The sequence below is a fragment of the Notothenia rossii genome (genome assembly GCF_949606895.1).
Source record: "Notothenia rossii genome assembly, chromosome: 7".
Taxonomy (NCBI): domain Eukaryota; kingdom Metazoa; phylum Chordata; class Actinopteri; order Perciformes; family Nototheniidae; genus Notothenia; species Notothenia rossii.
The window spans coordinates 38,714,394-38,732,012 of NC_136905.1; the positions used below are offsets into that span (position 1 = coordinate 38,714,394).

At 41.4% G+C, this 17,619-nt stretch overlaps 2 protein-coding genes across 2 annotated transcripts in view; one reads left to right on the plus strand and one right to left on the minus strand.

Annotated features, from left to right (window-relative positions):
* The window catches only part of znrf2b (zinc and ring finger 2b), a 100,932-nt gene that overhangs the window by 25,909 nt on the left and 57,404 nt on the right, over positions 1-17,619 (minus strand). The window lies entirely within an intron of this gene.
* On the plus strand, positions 10,554-13,879 carry LOC307013015 (uncharacterized protein). The gene is made up of 4 exons (XM_079640256.1): positions 10,554-10,700; positions 10,785-10,932; positions 13,442-13,551; positions 13,649-13,879. The coding sequence occupies exons 2-4, from the start codon at positions 10,797-10,799 to the stop codon at positions 13,862-13,864; spliced, it is 462 nt and encodes a 153-aa protein (XP_079496382.1). The 5' UTR covers positions 10,554-10,700; positions 10,785-10,796; the 3' UTR covers positions 13,865-13,879.

Genomic DNA, 17,619 nt, shown 5'->3' on the forward strand with positions numbered 1-17,619 from the left:
TATCATAAAGAGGTGTTAATATTTGGAGATGATCCTGCTAAACCAAACGTGTAAGAATCATAAACGTGTGTTTTGTTGTGCGAGCCATTGCGATGCTAATTTATGTGGACCTACACAAATATACGATTCTGTTCTCTCTCTCTCTCTTCTCACATCCCACATCCAAGAATGACATAATGGCACACTCTAAAAACGAATCGAGGCGACCTTTCACCTCCAGTTAATTAAATACATGGTTGCAAGATACAAATGTGAGTTAATTGATTTAGATAAACATTTTAAGTTGCAAAAATTAATTTATAAATTGAGTTGACGTAATAATGTTGGTAATTACATCAACTTAATATTGTGTGTAATTTGAACTCTGATTTCTGCGTTAATTGACTTAAAACTAAATTCAAGTTGTACTAAGTAATGCAATTGGCTTGATAACTTAATTGTTCTACACCTTGAGTAAAGGAGTTCAAGTCCACTCCCACTTAACATGCCTGGACAAGTTCCGACAGTTAAGACAAATAGAAATATACAAAGGACATTTTAAGGTGAGTGTCATCTTGTGTCATTCAAATACTGTACAGTAGATAGCCTTGTAGTTGCACTGTATAGGCAAATTGCTGTTTGACCTAAAATTAGCAGCCTTTGAACTGTGAATAGTTCTGTGAGAGGATACAAAGTAGTAGAGGCTACTGAGAGAGTAAAAATACTTTGATTACTATTGTGATATCGCTTTTTATTAAAAATGAATCTCGGTGAAGCAGATCAAGGACATGCTTCTTGAGGTAGGATCGTTATTTAGAGTTGTCATTGAAATGCAAGTCACCCATTCAGAATATATTAATTTAGGTAATTTCTCTTTTTTTCCTTTTTCAAAAATAGCACAATACAATTGAAGTACGCAGAGAACTATAGCCATCCGCTGCCTTGTCGTGTACCTTGGAGAAAAGGAAGAGGACCTTTTCAAGGAGTTTAGCAACGTCGTTACAAATCTTGAAATAAAATAAAATCCACAGGCACAGTGGACACAGGACAAAAGCACTGCTCTCTGTCAGTTACATTTTGAAGCATATTGAACTTTTGGCCACGCCCCAATCAATAATATCTTAGCAACGTTCAGCATGGATAGGTGTTGACAGCAATGGCATGGGAAAAGGATTGTGTAACATTTGAAAAGTGGCTTCTGCTCTTCACTTAACCAGTTCAAATATTGTATGGAACCTAGGGATGTAACGATATACCGAATATCGCGGTATCGCGGTAAATAAACGTCCCAATACCGTCGTGAGACTGACAAAATCTACCGCAATTTAAAAAAAAATATATATTTAAAAAAAAAAAAAAAAAAATTTAAACACTTTTTTTTTTTTAAAGCTTTATTTAACCAGGTGGTCCCATTGAGATCATCTATCTCTTTTTCAATAGAGACCTGTCCAACATGGCAGCAAGTAGGTTACAACATGAAAATAAAACAACAGATAACACAAAAGTACATCGTATTTACAGGGCCACATTTACACACCTAGAGACATGTACCAACCTTATATTTATATCTCGCCATGTCAATAAGCCTGGTGTTAGACTTTTTCGCTGTCCGTCATTTTGACAGACAGGATCGTAAAATATCCGTCATAATCCCTTATTACCCGTCGGGTCTGAACAGTTCACGATAGAGCATGCTCGTGAACTGTCAACGGGGGGAGGGGGGCGGTGTTATGCCGTGTGTGCATGCACCTCGCGGGACGCGCACAGCGTAAAGCAAATCCTCCCAGACATGTATTGATCTGTACGGCAAAGTACGGTTTGGAAACTATATAATTTCCTTTTGGAGGGCATGCATAACACGGCATAACACCAGAGCCTGGCTGCGGGGAAACGTTGGCGCTGTTCCGAGTTTGTTCTAATCTGTCAAAATGACAGACTGCTTTCAGATTTTTCCGTCATTGTTAAATAAAATATTCGTTTAACGCGACCACTGGTGTCCCAGCAACATCAGTACCAAGCGAGAGAGTTTTTTCCAGAGCAGGGGATATTGTAAATGCCCAAACATCCCAGTTTATAAATACCTGGAAATGTGGACATTCTCATATTCCTAAAAACCTGTCTGATGATGCTGAGTGAGTGACTAGTGAGTTTGAGTTGAGTTACTTGAAAAACTAAAGTGAAACTTGATTTATTTTTATTGCAGGGTCTGATTATTAAATGTCCTTGTTTATTTGTGAGATGCAGTGGCACAAAGAAAATGTTTACTTTGTTTGGTAGTACTGGTAGGTACAAAAACACTGGTTTTCTTGTTCCAGTCTGTTACTGTCACTTTGTTTTTGACACTTTAAAACACTGCTATCCTACAAAAATGCTGTAAAAATCAGATTTATTATGTAATAAAAAAACATTTTCCGAGTAAAAAAATGTTTTATTGAAAAATACATTTATGCATTTTTTTCTCTTCCCTTTATTATTCAATATCGCGATAAATACCGTACCTTGGACTTGTTATCGCGATATTATCGTAACGTGAGTTTTTGGTATCGTTACATCCCTAATGGAACCTGCAAAAAAGATGAGAAACAAACTAAAACTTGCACGGTTGTGATTGACCAAATCTGTCCACATGCATTTAAACACTAGGCAAAGTACTCAAAACCAACTCTGTGTGTCTTCAGGACCACATTGCCATGATGACACACACATGCAGACTCAATAGGTGAAAACAATACCAGCGCTGCTTTAGCAGCTGGTAATAATGGCTCTGAATTAGATAAGAGTGACAGTTTAAAAAGTATGCAATTACCTAATTCATTATCTCTTATGCGCTAAGCTATTATTTAATGTGCTTCAAAAGGACATGAATATCGCCTTAATCAGTGACCGGTCCACCCCAGGATCTGAACATACGATGGCAACCATCGTGGTCGAGGGAAACAAATGAATGAGCAAGCATTCTGCGTTAAATGTGTTCATACTGTTTGAAACATTGACTATCGGCAGTGTAAACATCTTTGTTACATCTTTTGTCAAATTGATGTGTGTGATCTGCAGCACTGCAAAAACTGCAAATCTAACCAAGTGTAATAATCTTATATTTAGATTCTAAATCTAGTTTGTCTTGATTTGAGTTTAAATAGCTTATCTAGTGCTTTCTAAGGAAGATCTTTTGACTTAATTCAAGTAAATGTTACTTGCCTTGTCTTGATAAGCAACTTTGTCTTTATTTGAGTTATGTTTAACTAGATACAAGGGACCTGTTTATAAAACATCCACTTCAAGGCTAGAAGCCTTATTTTAAGCACTAGTATGGCAAGACATTTTTTTTTTTATTTCAAGCATCAGCTCTGTGGTTAACATAAGTTACTTTCCCAGCTGGTAAAGACAGTAAAAGACACAATTCAAACAAGAATTGTGAGGCTTAACATCTCTTTTAATGATAATCACAAAATGAACTGATAATCATCATAACACACTCTCCTAAAGGATATGGACCAGAATAACTGTTGTGACATTGACTCTTGAGGTAGGTGTGCAATCTCTACTCTGTTACTGCCCTGGAACTGGTAACAAGGTGGGGGTCCCTGAGCAGTGAGGACACTGTTGGGAGGGGCTGCCAGCTACTCAGTACCCCCTCTCTCTTCCTTCAAGAAACGTCTCTTTCCCCTGTTATCTGGTCTCTTATGGCATAAGCAATACTGGACAAAGAACAATATATCTTAATTTCTGAGGTTGTGGTGCTTTTCATATATCACACCAAACCTTTTCAAACAATCCATACCACATTACACATTTAAACATGAACAGCTTAACACACCAAGTATGGCTGAGCAATATGGATAACAAACAAAAAATATCACAATATCTTTGACTTGAATTTTCACACACTTCATCAGATGTGGACGACGATAACGATTGCTCTCAGTGGTGTGTGACTGTGTGTGCAAATTTGGCGCTTGCTGCATTATTTAATTATGCGAAGACCCGCCCCTACTCTGCTTCTCATTGGCCCTGAAAGAAGAAAAACCTGGAATGTGCATCCATGTGGTGTTTGTCATCTCTCATAAAGTCGGAAAATTAGTGACTTTATTTACCATGTGTTTGTCAGAAGCTGGATCAATGAAAATATCCACTAAAAGATGTAAACAACGAATGCCAGTACTATATTATTTACATCGAGAGATCCTCCTCAGTCCTCAGTGTTTACAAGTGGATCGCTGTTCCTGTCCAAATGTATGATGGCAAATGTGGAATTTCCTATTTCACGAGGATCACCTGAACGCACCACAAGCCAAGCTCCGCAGCGCCAGTGGAATGTAACACGTTGTTCAGTTCACCTTCACCAGAGAGGCAGGACAGCGACCAAGAAGTGCAGTTAAAGGCCCAGTGAAGTGCATGTTTTTGCACCAAAATGAAATGGCAGTTTCATTCCTTACATATCATTGTGCCTGTTCATGGCTAAAATAATTTTTAATAATTCATAATTAATGAATTAATGAATTATTAATTTTGCCGTCTGAGCCTAACGGAAGTTGCAGACGATAGTGGCTGTGACGTCACAAGATGTACCCAGTTGCGATTGTAAACATGGCGGAGACTCTGGAAAGTGATACTAGTGTGAGAGAAATGATTGATTTGGACAGCTTTTCGGACAGGATAGATGAGGAAAGTGATCAATCTGGTGCACTTTGAGGGCAACATTAAGAGATTTATGGATACAGCTCTCAACACTCATATGAAACATATATTTCAATAATCAAAAAACATTGGAATGATTTCTTAACCTATTTTATACAACTAATATTACATAGATGGAAATATTTGTTTACATAGATGACCAAACCCACTGAGATAACTTAGGCTACAGTTTACCTCCCTGAGCTGACGTTATCTCTCTCAGTCCCACAGGAGAGCACTCTCCCTCTCCTTATTGTTGAAACAGCTAATCTCCGTTAGCTCCGAGCTAGCACCAGATGCTAACAACAACCCTGTAACTCTGTCAGTCTCTCTTTCTCTCTCTCTCGAATCGACCACTGGCCTTTATTTATCATGATCAATCAAATAATCTACGAAACAATGACCCCAGCCAGGCTCACCTTCATCTTTTGGGAACAGAAACATCGCCACTTCGGCAGACTTGACATTACTACAGCCAGCGGCAATGCATCGTTTCCCCTGTGTCTTTCATCCCTCTTTCTTCACTGTCGCCTCCATTGTCAGGTTTTCTCGATTGGAAATCACTTCCAGTCGACTCCGACACACTTTCCAGGAAAATACTAGCTCAAAAACGTTGAGAAATTCGACTTTGAAAAAGAGAAAAAACGAACGGTGGTGAATGTAAACAGTGCAGCGGCGTCCATCTCGTGACGTCACGCAGTAGATCGCAAGCCACGCCCACGAAGGCGAAGGTCGACTGCAGATTTCCCCGGAAAATTCAAAACTCGTCAAATTTGTTGCTATTCCAAAAATTTTTGATATGGGTTCCAATGGACAATTTTGGTCATTACTATACGTATTAGCATAACAGATCATGCACAGGTGCACACTTCACTGGGCCTTTAAGGTAACGTTAATAACTGAACGTAGGAGTAAAAGTCCATAAGCGTATGTAAAATATTAGTGCTTTCAATGTATTAAGTAGTAGTACATTGATTGGTTAACTGTTAGCTGAATTAGCTAAGATAGCTAGCTAACTAGGAAGCACGTGTTGCTAGCTAACCTTAACCTCACTAATGGGGTATGTAAAAATTAAGCTAGCTAACGTTAACTACTCTCAGATAAATAAACTGTCTGTAAGGAACACAAAATTAGCCGACGTTAATATCATACGTTTTCTTTTGGTATTCAGTAATTGTATCTATCGATACTGACTCAGCAATCACTGTAAGTTATATTCTTGTTTAAATAGACTTCTCTGTTTCATTTATTCTACTCTGTATAATTGTTCTGTAGTTATTGTAGCTAAAACGGCGATTTCTGAGAGATTTTAAAATCTCAGATCTGCTCTAGTCCAGCAGCTGTAACTCAGGTCTCAGTGAGTCACGCCCCTCAAGTGTGCATTCCAAGAGGTTGGAAGACTCTGCTGATTGCGTGAAGTGCATAACGCCTCCCAGCCGAAAAACATTTTAAATAGCGCATTTCAAATCAGAATAACTGAGTGTGCATCCAGACTCGGTGAGGATACTATCGATACTGACTCAGCAATCACTGTAAGTTATATTCTTGTTTAAATAGACTTCTCTGTTTCATTTATTCTACTCTGTATAATTGTTCTGTAGTTATTGTAGCTAAAACGGCGATTTCTGAGAGATTTTAAAATCTCAGATCTGCTCTAGTCCAGCAGCTGTAACTCAGGTCTCAGTGAGTCACGCCCCTCAAGTGTGCATTCCAAGAGGTTGGAAGACTCTGCTGATTGCGTGAAGTGCATAACGCCTCCCAGCCGAAAAACATTTTAAATAGCGCATTTCAAATCAGAATAACTGAGTGTGCATCCAGACTCGGTGAGGATACTATCGATACTGACTCAGCAATCACTGTAAGTTATATTCTTGTTTAAATAGACTTCTCTGTTTCATTTATTCTACTCTGTATAATTGTTCTGTAGTTATTGTAGCTAAAACGGCGATTTCTGAGAGATTTTAAAATCTCAGATCTGCTCTAGTCCAGCAGCTGTAACTCAGGTCTCAGTGAGTCACGCCCCTCAAGTGTGCATTCCAAGAGGTTGGAAGACTCTGCTGATTGCGTGAAGTGCATAACGCCTCCCAGCCGAAAAACATTTTAAATAGCGCATTTCAAATCAGAATAACTGAGTGTGCATCCAGACTCGGTGAGGATACTATCGATACTGACTCAGCAATCACTGTAAGTTATATTCTTGTTTAAATAGACTTCTCTGTTTCATTTATTCTACTCTGTATAATTGTTCTGTAGTTATTGTAGCTAAAACGGCGATTTCTGAGAGATTTTAAAATCTCAGATCTGCTCTAGTCCAGCAGCTGTAACTCAGGTCTCAGTGAGTCACGCCCCTCAAGTGTGCATTCCAAGAGGTTGGAAGACTCTGCTGTCGCCCATCAGCAGAAAATAGTTAACTAATTACAGCGGCGTGCCCCCAAAGCTGTGAGAACTGAGCAATCAGGTATCCATCTTAGGTTGCGTTTTCCTGGAGCGTCAGCTTCAGCGTCAGCCAGACGAAGACTGACAAAGACATTAAGAGTCCTGTGGGAGTCACGTGGGAGGCAAAGAGGAGGCAAATCCTACTCTGATTGCGCCAAGTATCGCTGGTGTTATTTAGTTTTATTCAATTCTCTTGGGTTCTCTAGCCCCTCATGCTATAATCATGTGTATTTTCTGCATTCCTGTTCATGTGTCTTCTCGCAATTATCACTGGCCCCGTGTTTCTCCTAATCGATTTCACCGGCCTGCTCTCGTCTATCCCACATGCTCCACTGAGATCCAACATCTCGTTTCAGGGGGCCTGTGGAACTGCCAGTCAGCTGTCCCTAAGGCTGACTTCATCTCTGGCTACGCTTCCCTGCAGTCTCTGGATTTCCTTGCTCTCACGGAGACCTGGATCACTCCATCCAACACATCCACCCCAGCAGCTCTCTCCACAGCATATTCCTTCTCCCATACACCCAGACCCTCTGGCAGAGGAGGTGGCACTGGTCTCCTGCTCTCTCCCAAATGGAGCTTTTCCCTCTTCAAGCTACCTAACTTCACTCCTTCCACCTTTGAATTCCATGCCGTCACAGTAACCCATCCTATACAATTAACCATTGTTGTTCTCTACCGTCCACCAGGCGCCTTGGGGGACTTCTTGGAGGAGTTTGATAATCTCCTCTCACACATCCCTGAAACTGGCCCTCCCGCTGTACTTCTCGGAGATTTCAACCTCCAGACAGGGAAGATATCTGAACTAACATCTCTGTTAACCACCTTTGCTTTCTCACTGTCTCCATCCCCACCAACTCATAAAGCTGGCAATGTCCTTGATCTCATATTCTCAAGGAACTGCTCTACTTCTAACCTCTCTGTAAACCCGCTCCACACATCCGATCACTTCTTCATTTCATTCTCTCTACCCCTTTCCAAACATAACAACCTAATCTCTTCTAACTCTGCTCCTGTCCGCCGTAACCTCCGTTCCCTCTCCCCCTCTACCTTTGCCTCATCGGTGCTCTCAGCCCTCCCTTCCTCTGACTCATTCCAACTCCTGCCTCCAAACGCTGCTGCAAAAACTCTCCTCTCTACTCTCTCATCCTCTCTGGACTCTCTCTGTCCTCTCACATCGCGGCCGGCTCGTCAGTCCCCTCCTGCTCCCTGGCTAAATGACGCACTGCGTGCTAATAGAACCATCCTTCGGGCAGCAGAGCGGAAATGGTGGAAATCCAAACACCATGACGACCTCCTAACCTATCAGGCTCTCCTCTCCTCTTTCTCTGCTTCCATCTCTCAGGCAAAAAGCACTTTCTTTCAAGATAAGATCCAATCTTCCTATTCCAATCCCAAAAAACTATTTTCTATCTTCTCCACCCTCTTGGACCCTCCCAAAGCACCTCCCCCCTCCTCCCTTCTGTCAAGCGACTTTGTTAACCACTTTGAAAAAAAGGTTGATGATATTCGCTCTTCCTTTTCTGACTCACCTTTACTCACCGCTGGGTCACCAGACCCTCCCTTCACCCACACACTGACCTCCTTCTCCCCTCTCTCTCCAAGTGAGGTTCTTACCCTCGTTACCTCTGCCCGTCCTACCACCTGTTCTCTGGACCCTATCCCCTCAAACCTCCTTCAGACTATCGCTCCTGATATTCTACCATTTCTCACCCATTTCATCAACACTTCTCTAACTTCTGGTCACTTTCCAAACAGTCTCAAGGAGGCAAGAGTAAACCCTCTCCTTAAGAAACCCACTCTCAATCCGTCTGATGTTATTAACTACAGGCCCGTCTCTCTCCTCCCGTTCCTGTCTAAAACACTTGAACGCGCTGTCTTTAAACAACTCTCCTGTTATCTCCATCAGAACAACCTTCTGGATCCGCACCAGTCTGGTTTCAAGGCAGGTCACTCAACAGAAACTGCTCTCCTTGCTGTCTCTGATGAACTGCACACTGCTAAAGCAGCCTCCCTCTCCTCTGTCATCATCCTTCTGGACCTGTCTGCTGCATTCGACACAGTGAACCATCGGATCCTCCTTCGCACTCTCCAAGAACTTGGAGTTTCAGGCACTGCACTTTCCCTCCTCACCTCATACCTCAACGACCGCACCTACAGGGTTACTTGGAGAGGGTCCGAGTCCGACCCTTGTCAATTAACTACAGGGGTCCCTCAGGGCTCGGTTCTTGGTCCCCTCCTCTTCTCCCTGTACACAAACTCGCTCGGGTCTGTCATTAGCCCGCATGGTTTTTCATACCACTGCTACGCTGACGACACCCAACTAATTCTGTCCTTTCCCCGCTCAGAGACCCAGGTCGTCGCACGCATCTCTGCTTGCCTAGCAGACATCTCTCGTGGATGTCTGCTCATCACCTCAAGCTCAACCTTGACAAGACTGAACTGCTCTTCCTTCCGGGAAAAGATTGTCCCACTCTTGACCTAACAATCAACATCGGCACCTCTGTTGTTTCCCCGACTCAGACTGCAAGGAATCTGGGTGTGGTCCTAGATAACAAATTGTCCTTCACTGCAAACATCGCTGCTACAACCCGCTGCTGCAGATACACGCTTTACAACATCAGGAGGATACGTCCCCAGCTGACCCAGACATCAGCGCAGATTCTGGTCCAGGCTCTCGTCATCTCACGCCTAGACTACTGCAACTCCCTCCTGGCTGGTCTACCTGCATGTGCCATCCGACCTCTGCAGCTCATCCAGAATGCAGCGGCTCGTCTGGTCTTCAACCTTCCCAAATTCTCCCACACCACACCGCTCCTCCGCTCCCTTCACTGGCTTCCAGTAACTGCTAGAATCCACTTCAAGACACTGGTACTTGCGTACCATGCTGTGAATGGATCTGGCCCTTCCTACATCCAGGACATGGTTAAACCGTACACCCCAGCACGTGCACTCCGCTCTGCGTCAGCCAAACAGCTCGCTGCACCCGCACTGCGAGGGGGACCCAAGTTCCCGTCAGCAAAAACACGTGGGTTTGCTATCCTGGCTCCAAAATGGTGGAATGAGCTCCCCATTGAAATCAGGACAGCAGATAGCTTACACATCTTCCGACGCAAACTGAAAACTCATCTCTTTAGACTCCACTTCGAGCGATAGAATTACTAACAAAGCACTTATATACTAATAAAGGGCTGGCTTTCTAAATGCCAGTTGAGTAGCACTTGAAATGTTTGGCTCTATGAAACCTGATGTACTTATATGATTCTGTTTTCTTAAAGGTTGTATCTTCCTGGTCGAATGCACTTATTGTAAGTCGCTTTGGATAAAAGCGTCAGCTAAATGCAATGTAATGTAATGTAATGTAATCTGTTAAAAGCTAGCAGTTAGTTAAAAACGCAAAGGGTGGTTGTAGACTAGCTAACGTCAACCTAGCTAGTTCATAGTGAATCACAGCAATTTTACAATTTAGTGTCTGATGCCTTTTTAATGTGATTTTTTTTTTTGGGGTTGATTTTTAAAAGGACAGTGACCGTCTTTTCCTGTAAATTACAGATTGCCTCTTCATGGTGAGATGGATAGATTTGATGACACAACTGTGTCACTCTTAAAAGGTAAATCTCTTGTTAATTATTCAGACATCTAACATCTGTTTGCTGTTTTCTCTGTATCAAAGTTCTATTGATTTTTACACTCAGGTTTTGGACGAGATGGGCCAAATTCTAGAGGCAGGCAACAAGAACTTCACTGACCAGATCAAAGCCAGATGGGAAAGCATTTGCGAAAATGCATTGTTCTTTGGAGTGTGGAACAAGTCATTGAAGCCACCAATGGGTCTGGATAAATGTAAGCATAATGCAAATATAGATAACACTGATGTTTTATAGGTTGAGGTTTAATGGCTGCATGGGATGTGATTGTATTAGCTTATTTTCATTATTTTGATAGGACAGGATCTCCTTTTTGATGACTGAATTATGGCAAAATGGTAGTTATAAGGTAGTAGTGGTCACTAGAGGGGTTAAACACTACTACCTTTTGTCATGCATACAAGTGAACCTTATTGTTTTGCTTTCCCTTGTGCAACTGACAAGTGCTTTTTATATCCCCTGCAGCGAAAGTGTCGGGGATATTATAGATTCACCCCGACTGCTGCCCCCCCACTATCCAGCCAAACTTTCAGTTTGCTGATCCAATAACTGCAATCGTTTTTATTTCACTCTTTCATTTCGCTGTGCACATTCAATATGATTTTGGTGATCCCACGCTCTCTGTCCTAGCGCAACATTCAGGCCAATTTTGAAAAAAAAGTAGCAACAGTTTATGTACAATTTCCCAAGGTGACATTAAGATTCATGTCGCTTCAGGGATACGCACATACACTGTCCAGGGTTCGTAAGGGTGCTTGAAATCCTTGAAAATGCTTTAATTTTTACGAGGTGTTTTCATGACTTGAAAAGTGCTTGAATTTTCGGAATGGTGCTTGGATTTGAGATAAAGTGCTTGACATTGTAAATGCTTTACTTTTACAATAAATTGCTGTCTGACTGAATAGTTCGCCTTTTAGATTAAAAGAAAATAAAGAAGTCTGAGCGAGTTTAGTTGCTTCGCTTCTACATAAAACAGTTCCGCTCCGGCCTTCCCGCGCTATGCGCGCGACCTGCAAGTGTTTTATTTTGTGTGACCTGGGCATTCTAATGAGAGAATGACAGTATGCCAGGAGGTTGCTGTTTTAACGAGCGTTGGCTATCCGAAAAGAAATACAAGCTGTGGCTAAAACGAGGATCAACCCAACGATTCGCCTTCTGCACAGTTTGCCACAAATAATTTCAATTATTCGCGATGGGAAAGTCTGCGCTGACGAGCCATATGAAAGGTAACCCTTAGTAGAGCATTTTGGATTAGGCTAACGTTGCATGTTACGTTTGTTTAAGCTAGTAACGTTAGCGAACTCGATGTGGGATAATTGCTAATGCAGGTGACAATAATAAAAAGGAGCGTACCTATGTCAGTATGTGCGACAGTCGCCATCCTGTGGTTTTCAGAGGATGAAGCACATAAAAGCAATGTATTTCTACTGGTAGTATTTTTCGTGCCTAAACTTGCTCCATCGAAATCAGTCACATTGACCCGAAGACACATTCTGAGTTATACACTGTTGGAAAAAGGATATTCCTAGCTTTCTAACGGAGGAAACATATTTTCGTTTGTATTATTGGTCTGGGGGAAGCTCGCGAGTGTGTGTGTGTGTGTTTGTGTATTTTTGCGTTTGTGTGTATTGTGTTAGTTTCCCGGGGAAAACACTCACGAGAAACACCGGCTATTGTTATGCCTGCTTTGACGTAAAGTTACTCCGTTATCCGCTTGTAATTATGCCGTTACAAGCTTCAAAGTTGTATTTATCATCTGAATTTGCCGAAACAAGTTTAATATTCTGAAAGCCAAGACTTTGTTTATTTGAAATCAGATGAAAACAAACTAACGGACCCTGCCGTGTTATCTATGATTACTATACATACATTCATAATGTCAGCGGGAGGGAGGGGGGAGCATCGCTACGTAAAAGCATTAGTGCGAGGGAGAGCTGTCATCTTCCCTTTACAAGCTTCAAACATGTATTTATCGGGAGATTTTGGCAATAAAAGTTTCATATTCTGAAAAAAATTCCCTGGAAACCTCCAAAACTCTTACACAGAAAGAGGGTTTCTGCACACGCTTTTTTTTATATCAGCTTTGTGTTTCAATGGTTTTGTCCTAACCTTGGAGAGCCGTATGTTTACTGCCACCCTAAAAGGACCTCAAAAATGTTAAAAATGTTAATAAAGAATTTATTGAAAAGTTAGTTGGCTGATTGTTTTATATTGGCTCAGCCAGGTTATATGGGATGCCCAGTCTACTATATATGATATGGGTCACCCATTTTACAATATTAAACTTTGTTTTCTTATCTTTAATTTTTCATCCTTATTTAGAATGCTATTACGAAACACACATTTGGTTGTTTATAGCATAAAGAACATCTGATTTAATCTGAGGTAGGGAAATAATCATTTGAGTATAAGTATGTGCATATAAATATGTAATTTACAACAGCTGTACGCTGCTTGAAAAGCTTGAAAATGCACCTTGAAAATGCTTGAAAAGTGCTTGAATTTGACTTTGGAAAAAGGTGTAAGAACCCTGACTGTCGTTCACCGACAGCATAGTTTTTCCATGATTAGCTTATACTCCCTTGGGCTCTGCACAGAAATATTTTTTTGCTTTTGTGCTTACTTTTCAGTTACGCAACACTTAATGTCAAAGTCAAATTGCCTAACAAGCACAATGCATTTGATGTATCCATATTGTTTTTCAGCTGGACCAGCCATTGCTTTGATGAAGGCACTTCCCTCAACATTTCCTTCCCCAACTGCCCCACCCAAAAAGCTTGGGTCAGCAAGTGAGGCACTGTTCCATGTTCTTGAGGTGAGTCTGAGTCAGTATCAGTTAAACTGAAATACAACTTGATATGCCCTGAGGTTTAATTTTGTTCTACTTTTTGTCTCTACTTTGTTGCTCTCAGCCATCTGAGGACCCCAATACGTTTCTCCAGAAACGGCCCATCACCAGTCCAGTCATCCTAGACTCTACTAACCTCCTCCTGGCTGTTGGCAAAATACCACTGATGACCCTACCTAAGGAAATGATCCACGAGACTCCACTCATCCTGATGGGGTGTTTTTACACCTTCCACCTCACCTACCCCAAATGTGTTGCTACTCTCTTATCCATCATCTAGACTGAGGTACTGAAGGACAGTATTCACGAGCGTGACTTTACTCATTCGTACAAAAAAGCAATAGCTGAATGGGGAGAATTCACAAAAAAGTAGAGAACTTGAATTATTTTCCCAATCTTTTTCAGTTCTATGAGGATGTATACATTTTGAAGAGCTTTGTTCATTTGAAAAATGATCCTGTTTGTTATGGACTGACTTAATAAAAACGTGTTTTTTGAAAGAATTGTCATGTTTACTTACTTTAAGAGCATGTTTTCTAATTTAGCTCCCTAAAAACAAGAATTTCATTACATGTTATCGCATTTATCCAAAGCAACTTACATACTCAATACTGTGGGCAATCCCCAAAGGAGCAATTTGGGGTGAAGTGTCTCAGGGACACAACGACATGCTGACCGCAGTGGTGTTTGAACCTGTGACCCCCTTATCCTAACACCAACGCACTACCCACTGCGCCACACGCCTCCCTAAATTCATAAATCTCATTTTAAGTAATTTGATGCTAAAAAGTACCCTAGTTTTGAGTGATAATAGGCTTCTTTTGCATTAAATAGGCTTAACTAGATTGCTTGAAATTAGTCTTTTTAATCTTATTTCAAGATGTTATGGGCTATAATGACAGTCGGACAGCCTGACTTGTTTTAAGACATCTTATCAAGTGAAGTTTGCTTACTGCACTGGCAGCCAAATGTGCTTGTTTTAAGTGCAAGCATGCTTATATCTAGAACGTTTGGCCTTAAATTTGACAGGGCGTTTTTGCAGTGAGATTGGTGGCCATTGAGAGCTTGTTTCTGTAGTTTTACAAAAACTTTACAGATTTTATATATTTGGCACTGGTTTTAAATATGCAAAGGCCTCTAACTTCGATGTGATGGCAGCATTTATTTGCTGTGTCCCCATTTCCCATGGTAATATGGCTAATGTGTTTATTTATTATTTGTGGGGCAATTTAAATTTGTGTTATTTATCTTTTTTTTCAAGATTTAAATGAAGCTCAGCACAAGTTCTTTCAGGAAGACTGGGTGTATATACATTCACTCCGCAGTTGCATATAATCAGCTCATCACAGGTGTTCTCTTTAACCTATTACATTTCACCTCATTCTCCAGCAGCCAATCAACGAGCTGCAGCCAAACTATAAAATTGTTCTCCCCTCTCCTGCAGTCAGCTGTGATTTCAGGTGTTCATGCACCTTATCATATGGCATGTGTCAATAAATGTTCAAACTAAATGAATTCTCTCCTGATTGAAACATCATATGTTGAAATAAACAACTGCAGTTCAAAATAAAAAGTGAATTGGTTTTTGTCAATTAATTTCTTTCTTTAAAAAGGCAAAAACATGAAAAAGCTAAGAAAAAAACTATTGAATACAATATATTTGGAGCAACTTAATTTATAAATGGTTGTCAACTTAAAAGCGTGTGTTCACAATGATGGTAATTAAGTACATACAACTTAAAATTCCTTTTAAATCATACGGTAAAACAAGTTGGAACAACTTAATTCTTGGAGTAATCAACTTAAAAACTTGTATCCCGAATGACGGTAATTAAGTACATACAACTTAAAATACCTTTTAAATCATGTGGTAAAACTAGTTGGAACAACTTAATATTTTGAGTAATCAACTTCAAAACTTGTGTTTATGCTACCAATTATTAAGTAAGTGGTAATTAAAAACACCTCTGAGAGGAAAATCCTTCTCCCCTAACTCAAATAACTTTGTTGCTTTAAGACAATTTCATTAGAAGTTGTCTTAACTCAATAAACATCGATGCAAACTGTTGCGTTGATTTTCTTTGTTGAGCCAAGGCATTTCTTTTTAGAGTGTAGAAGCCACATTTCGCTGGGTGCAGTGTTCTTTATCTACTGCCCTTAACTCAGCTCTCATCCACCTGAGTCAGCACATCCGGAAGTCCATACTATTAATGGGATTTATGATTCATCATTTTATCGATCAGTACACTGTTCATTGAAAAGCATGGCTGCACCCCTCCCCACAACACAGGCATTTAAAATGTCTTCAGTTCCCACTTAGTTTTTTAAAAAGACAGGAAAATTCAAAAGTTTATAATTCCTTTGGACAGGAACTAGGTCTCTCAGAGGGCAGATATCAATCAGGATTGGCCAATTCACATCCTCTCTTTCTCTTTGTGCAGTGGCTTGGATTCCAACAGTGAATAAGACATGCAGGTAGCAGGATTCTAATTTCTGGCTGAAAAGACAAGAGGTTCATTCAAATCAGGCCGTGCAAAGCGGGTTGTTGCAATGTTGGTGAAATTGATGTCCCAGAACAGTGTTTGTGTCTGACACAACACCAACGAGCTGCCTCTTTGGAGATTCATCATCTAGAGCAGGGGTGGGGAACCTCCGGCCTCCGGTCCGTATACGGTCCGTGAGACCATTTGATACGGCCCTCGAGGTAATTTATAAACATACGCAAAAAGAAATCGACACATGCTGCAGTTTTTGCGTAGCTTTGTCTTTAGTTGTAAGCCCAGTGGCGATCTGTTCATCTGACATGTGATCATACAGTCAATAAGGCCATCGAGACTTCCGGTTATGGCGCTGAGCTGAGAGGCTAACACTCCCCAGCACGGTTGCCATTCCTACTAAAATCCTATTCTAATTAATCGGAACCCACCTAAAACTGCATGGTATTTGCTTCTAAACCCCCACAACATCCATTATGCCACAGAAACCGTCAAAAAAAACAAAAAAGGCGGAAAACTCAACAGAAGACGGAGCAAGTGAGGATGCCATGGCCACGCTACAAGGCGACAACTCAGCTAGCAAGGAGTGCAAGGGTAGCTCAGAAGCTAACGCTACCACTGACAACACCGACAATGCTATCCTACAAGCAATAAATGGCCTGAAGACAGAGTTTTCGTCTAAACTGGATGGGCTACTTGCAGCAGTCAACAGCGTTAAAAGTGAGCTGACCAGTTGTCAGAAGAGAATATCTGAGACGGAGGAGCGAATATCAAACGCCGAAGATGACGTCGTCTCCCTGCAGAGGAGAGCCGTGAGCCTAGAAGAACAAGTTGCCAAGCTTACCTCGAAACTGGACCGCTCTGAGAACAGGAGCAGAATATCCAATTTACGATTGGTGAATTTACCTGAAGCGGCAGAACGGAAGGATATTTGCGCATTCCTGGAATCCTGGCTCCCTGAAGCCTTGAGATTAGCGCCGCCAGCCTCTCCTATTGTTATCGAGCGAGCCCATCGGCTCTCTGGCCCTAAACTTGCTGGTGGCCCGCCTAGACCACTGATCATGAAGTTCCTTAATTACAAGGATAAAGTCCTCGTTCAGAATGCTGCAAGACAAATGGGTAAAATATTCTACAAAGATCGCCAAGTGATGCTGTTCCCGGATGTCTCTGCAGAGCTGCATAAACAACAGAGGAGATTCGATGGAGTTAAACGGAGGCTGCAGGAGATGGACGTTCAATATGGAATAGTTTTCCCGGCACGACTGAGGGTCACATACGGCGGCCGGTTTTACTTTTTTGACAACCCCTCGGACACGGAGAACTTCATCAAGGACATACAGAAGAAATAAGGCGCCGTGAACACTAACTGAACATGATTTACGGACGTAAATCAAAATATGTTAAAAGGAGAAGCGTTTGACTAATACCTCGGAAGCGGTCGGGCGAAAACAGGCGGACAGCCGGCAATGAGACATACACAGGTGGGAGATGACGGGGCGGCTTGCCCCTAACTTACCTATATTCTTTCCTGATAAATAGT

What these genes read in the sequence shown, in the direction of transcription:
- LOC307013015 (XM_079640256.1), top strand. Translation starts at nt 10,797, where the DNA reads ATGGGCCAAATTCTAGAGGCAGGCAACAAGAACTTCACTGACCAGATC. An exon ending in ACCAATGGGTCTGGATAAAT is followed by an intron (nt 10,933 to 13,441) that starts GTAAGCATAATG and finishes ATTGTTTTTCAG; the next exon opens with CTGGACCAGCCATTGCTTTG. An exon ending in CACTGTTCCATGTTCTTGAG is followed by an intron (nt 13,552 to 13,648) that starts GTGAGTCTGAGT and finishes TGTTGCTCTCAG; the next exon opens with CCATCTGAGGACCCCAATAC.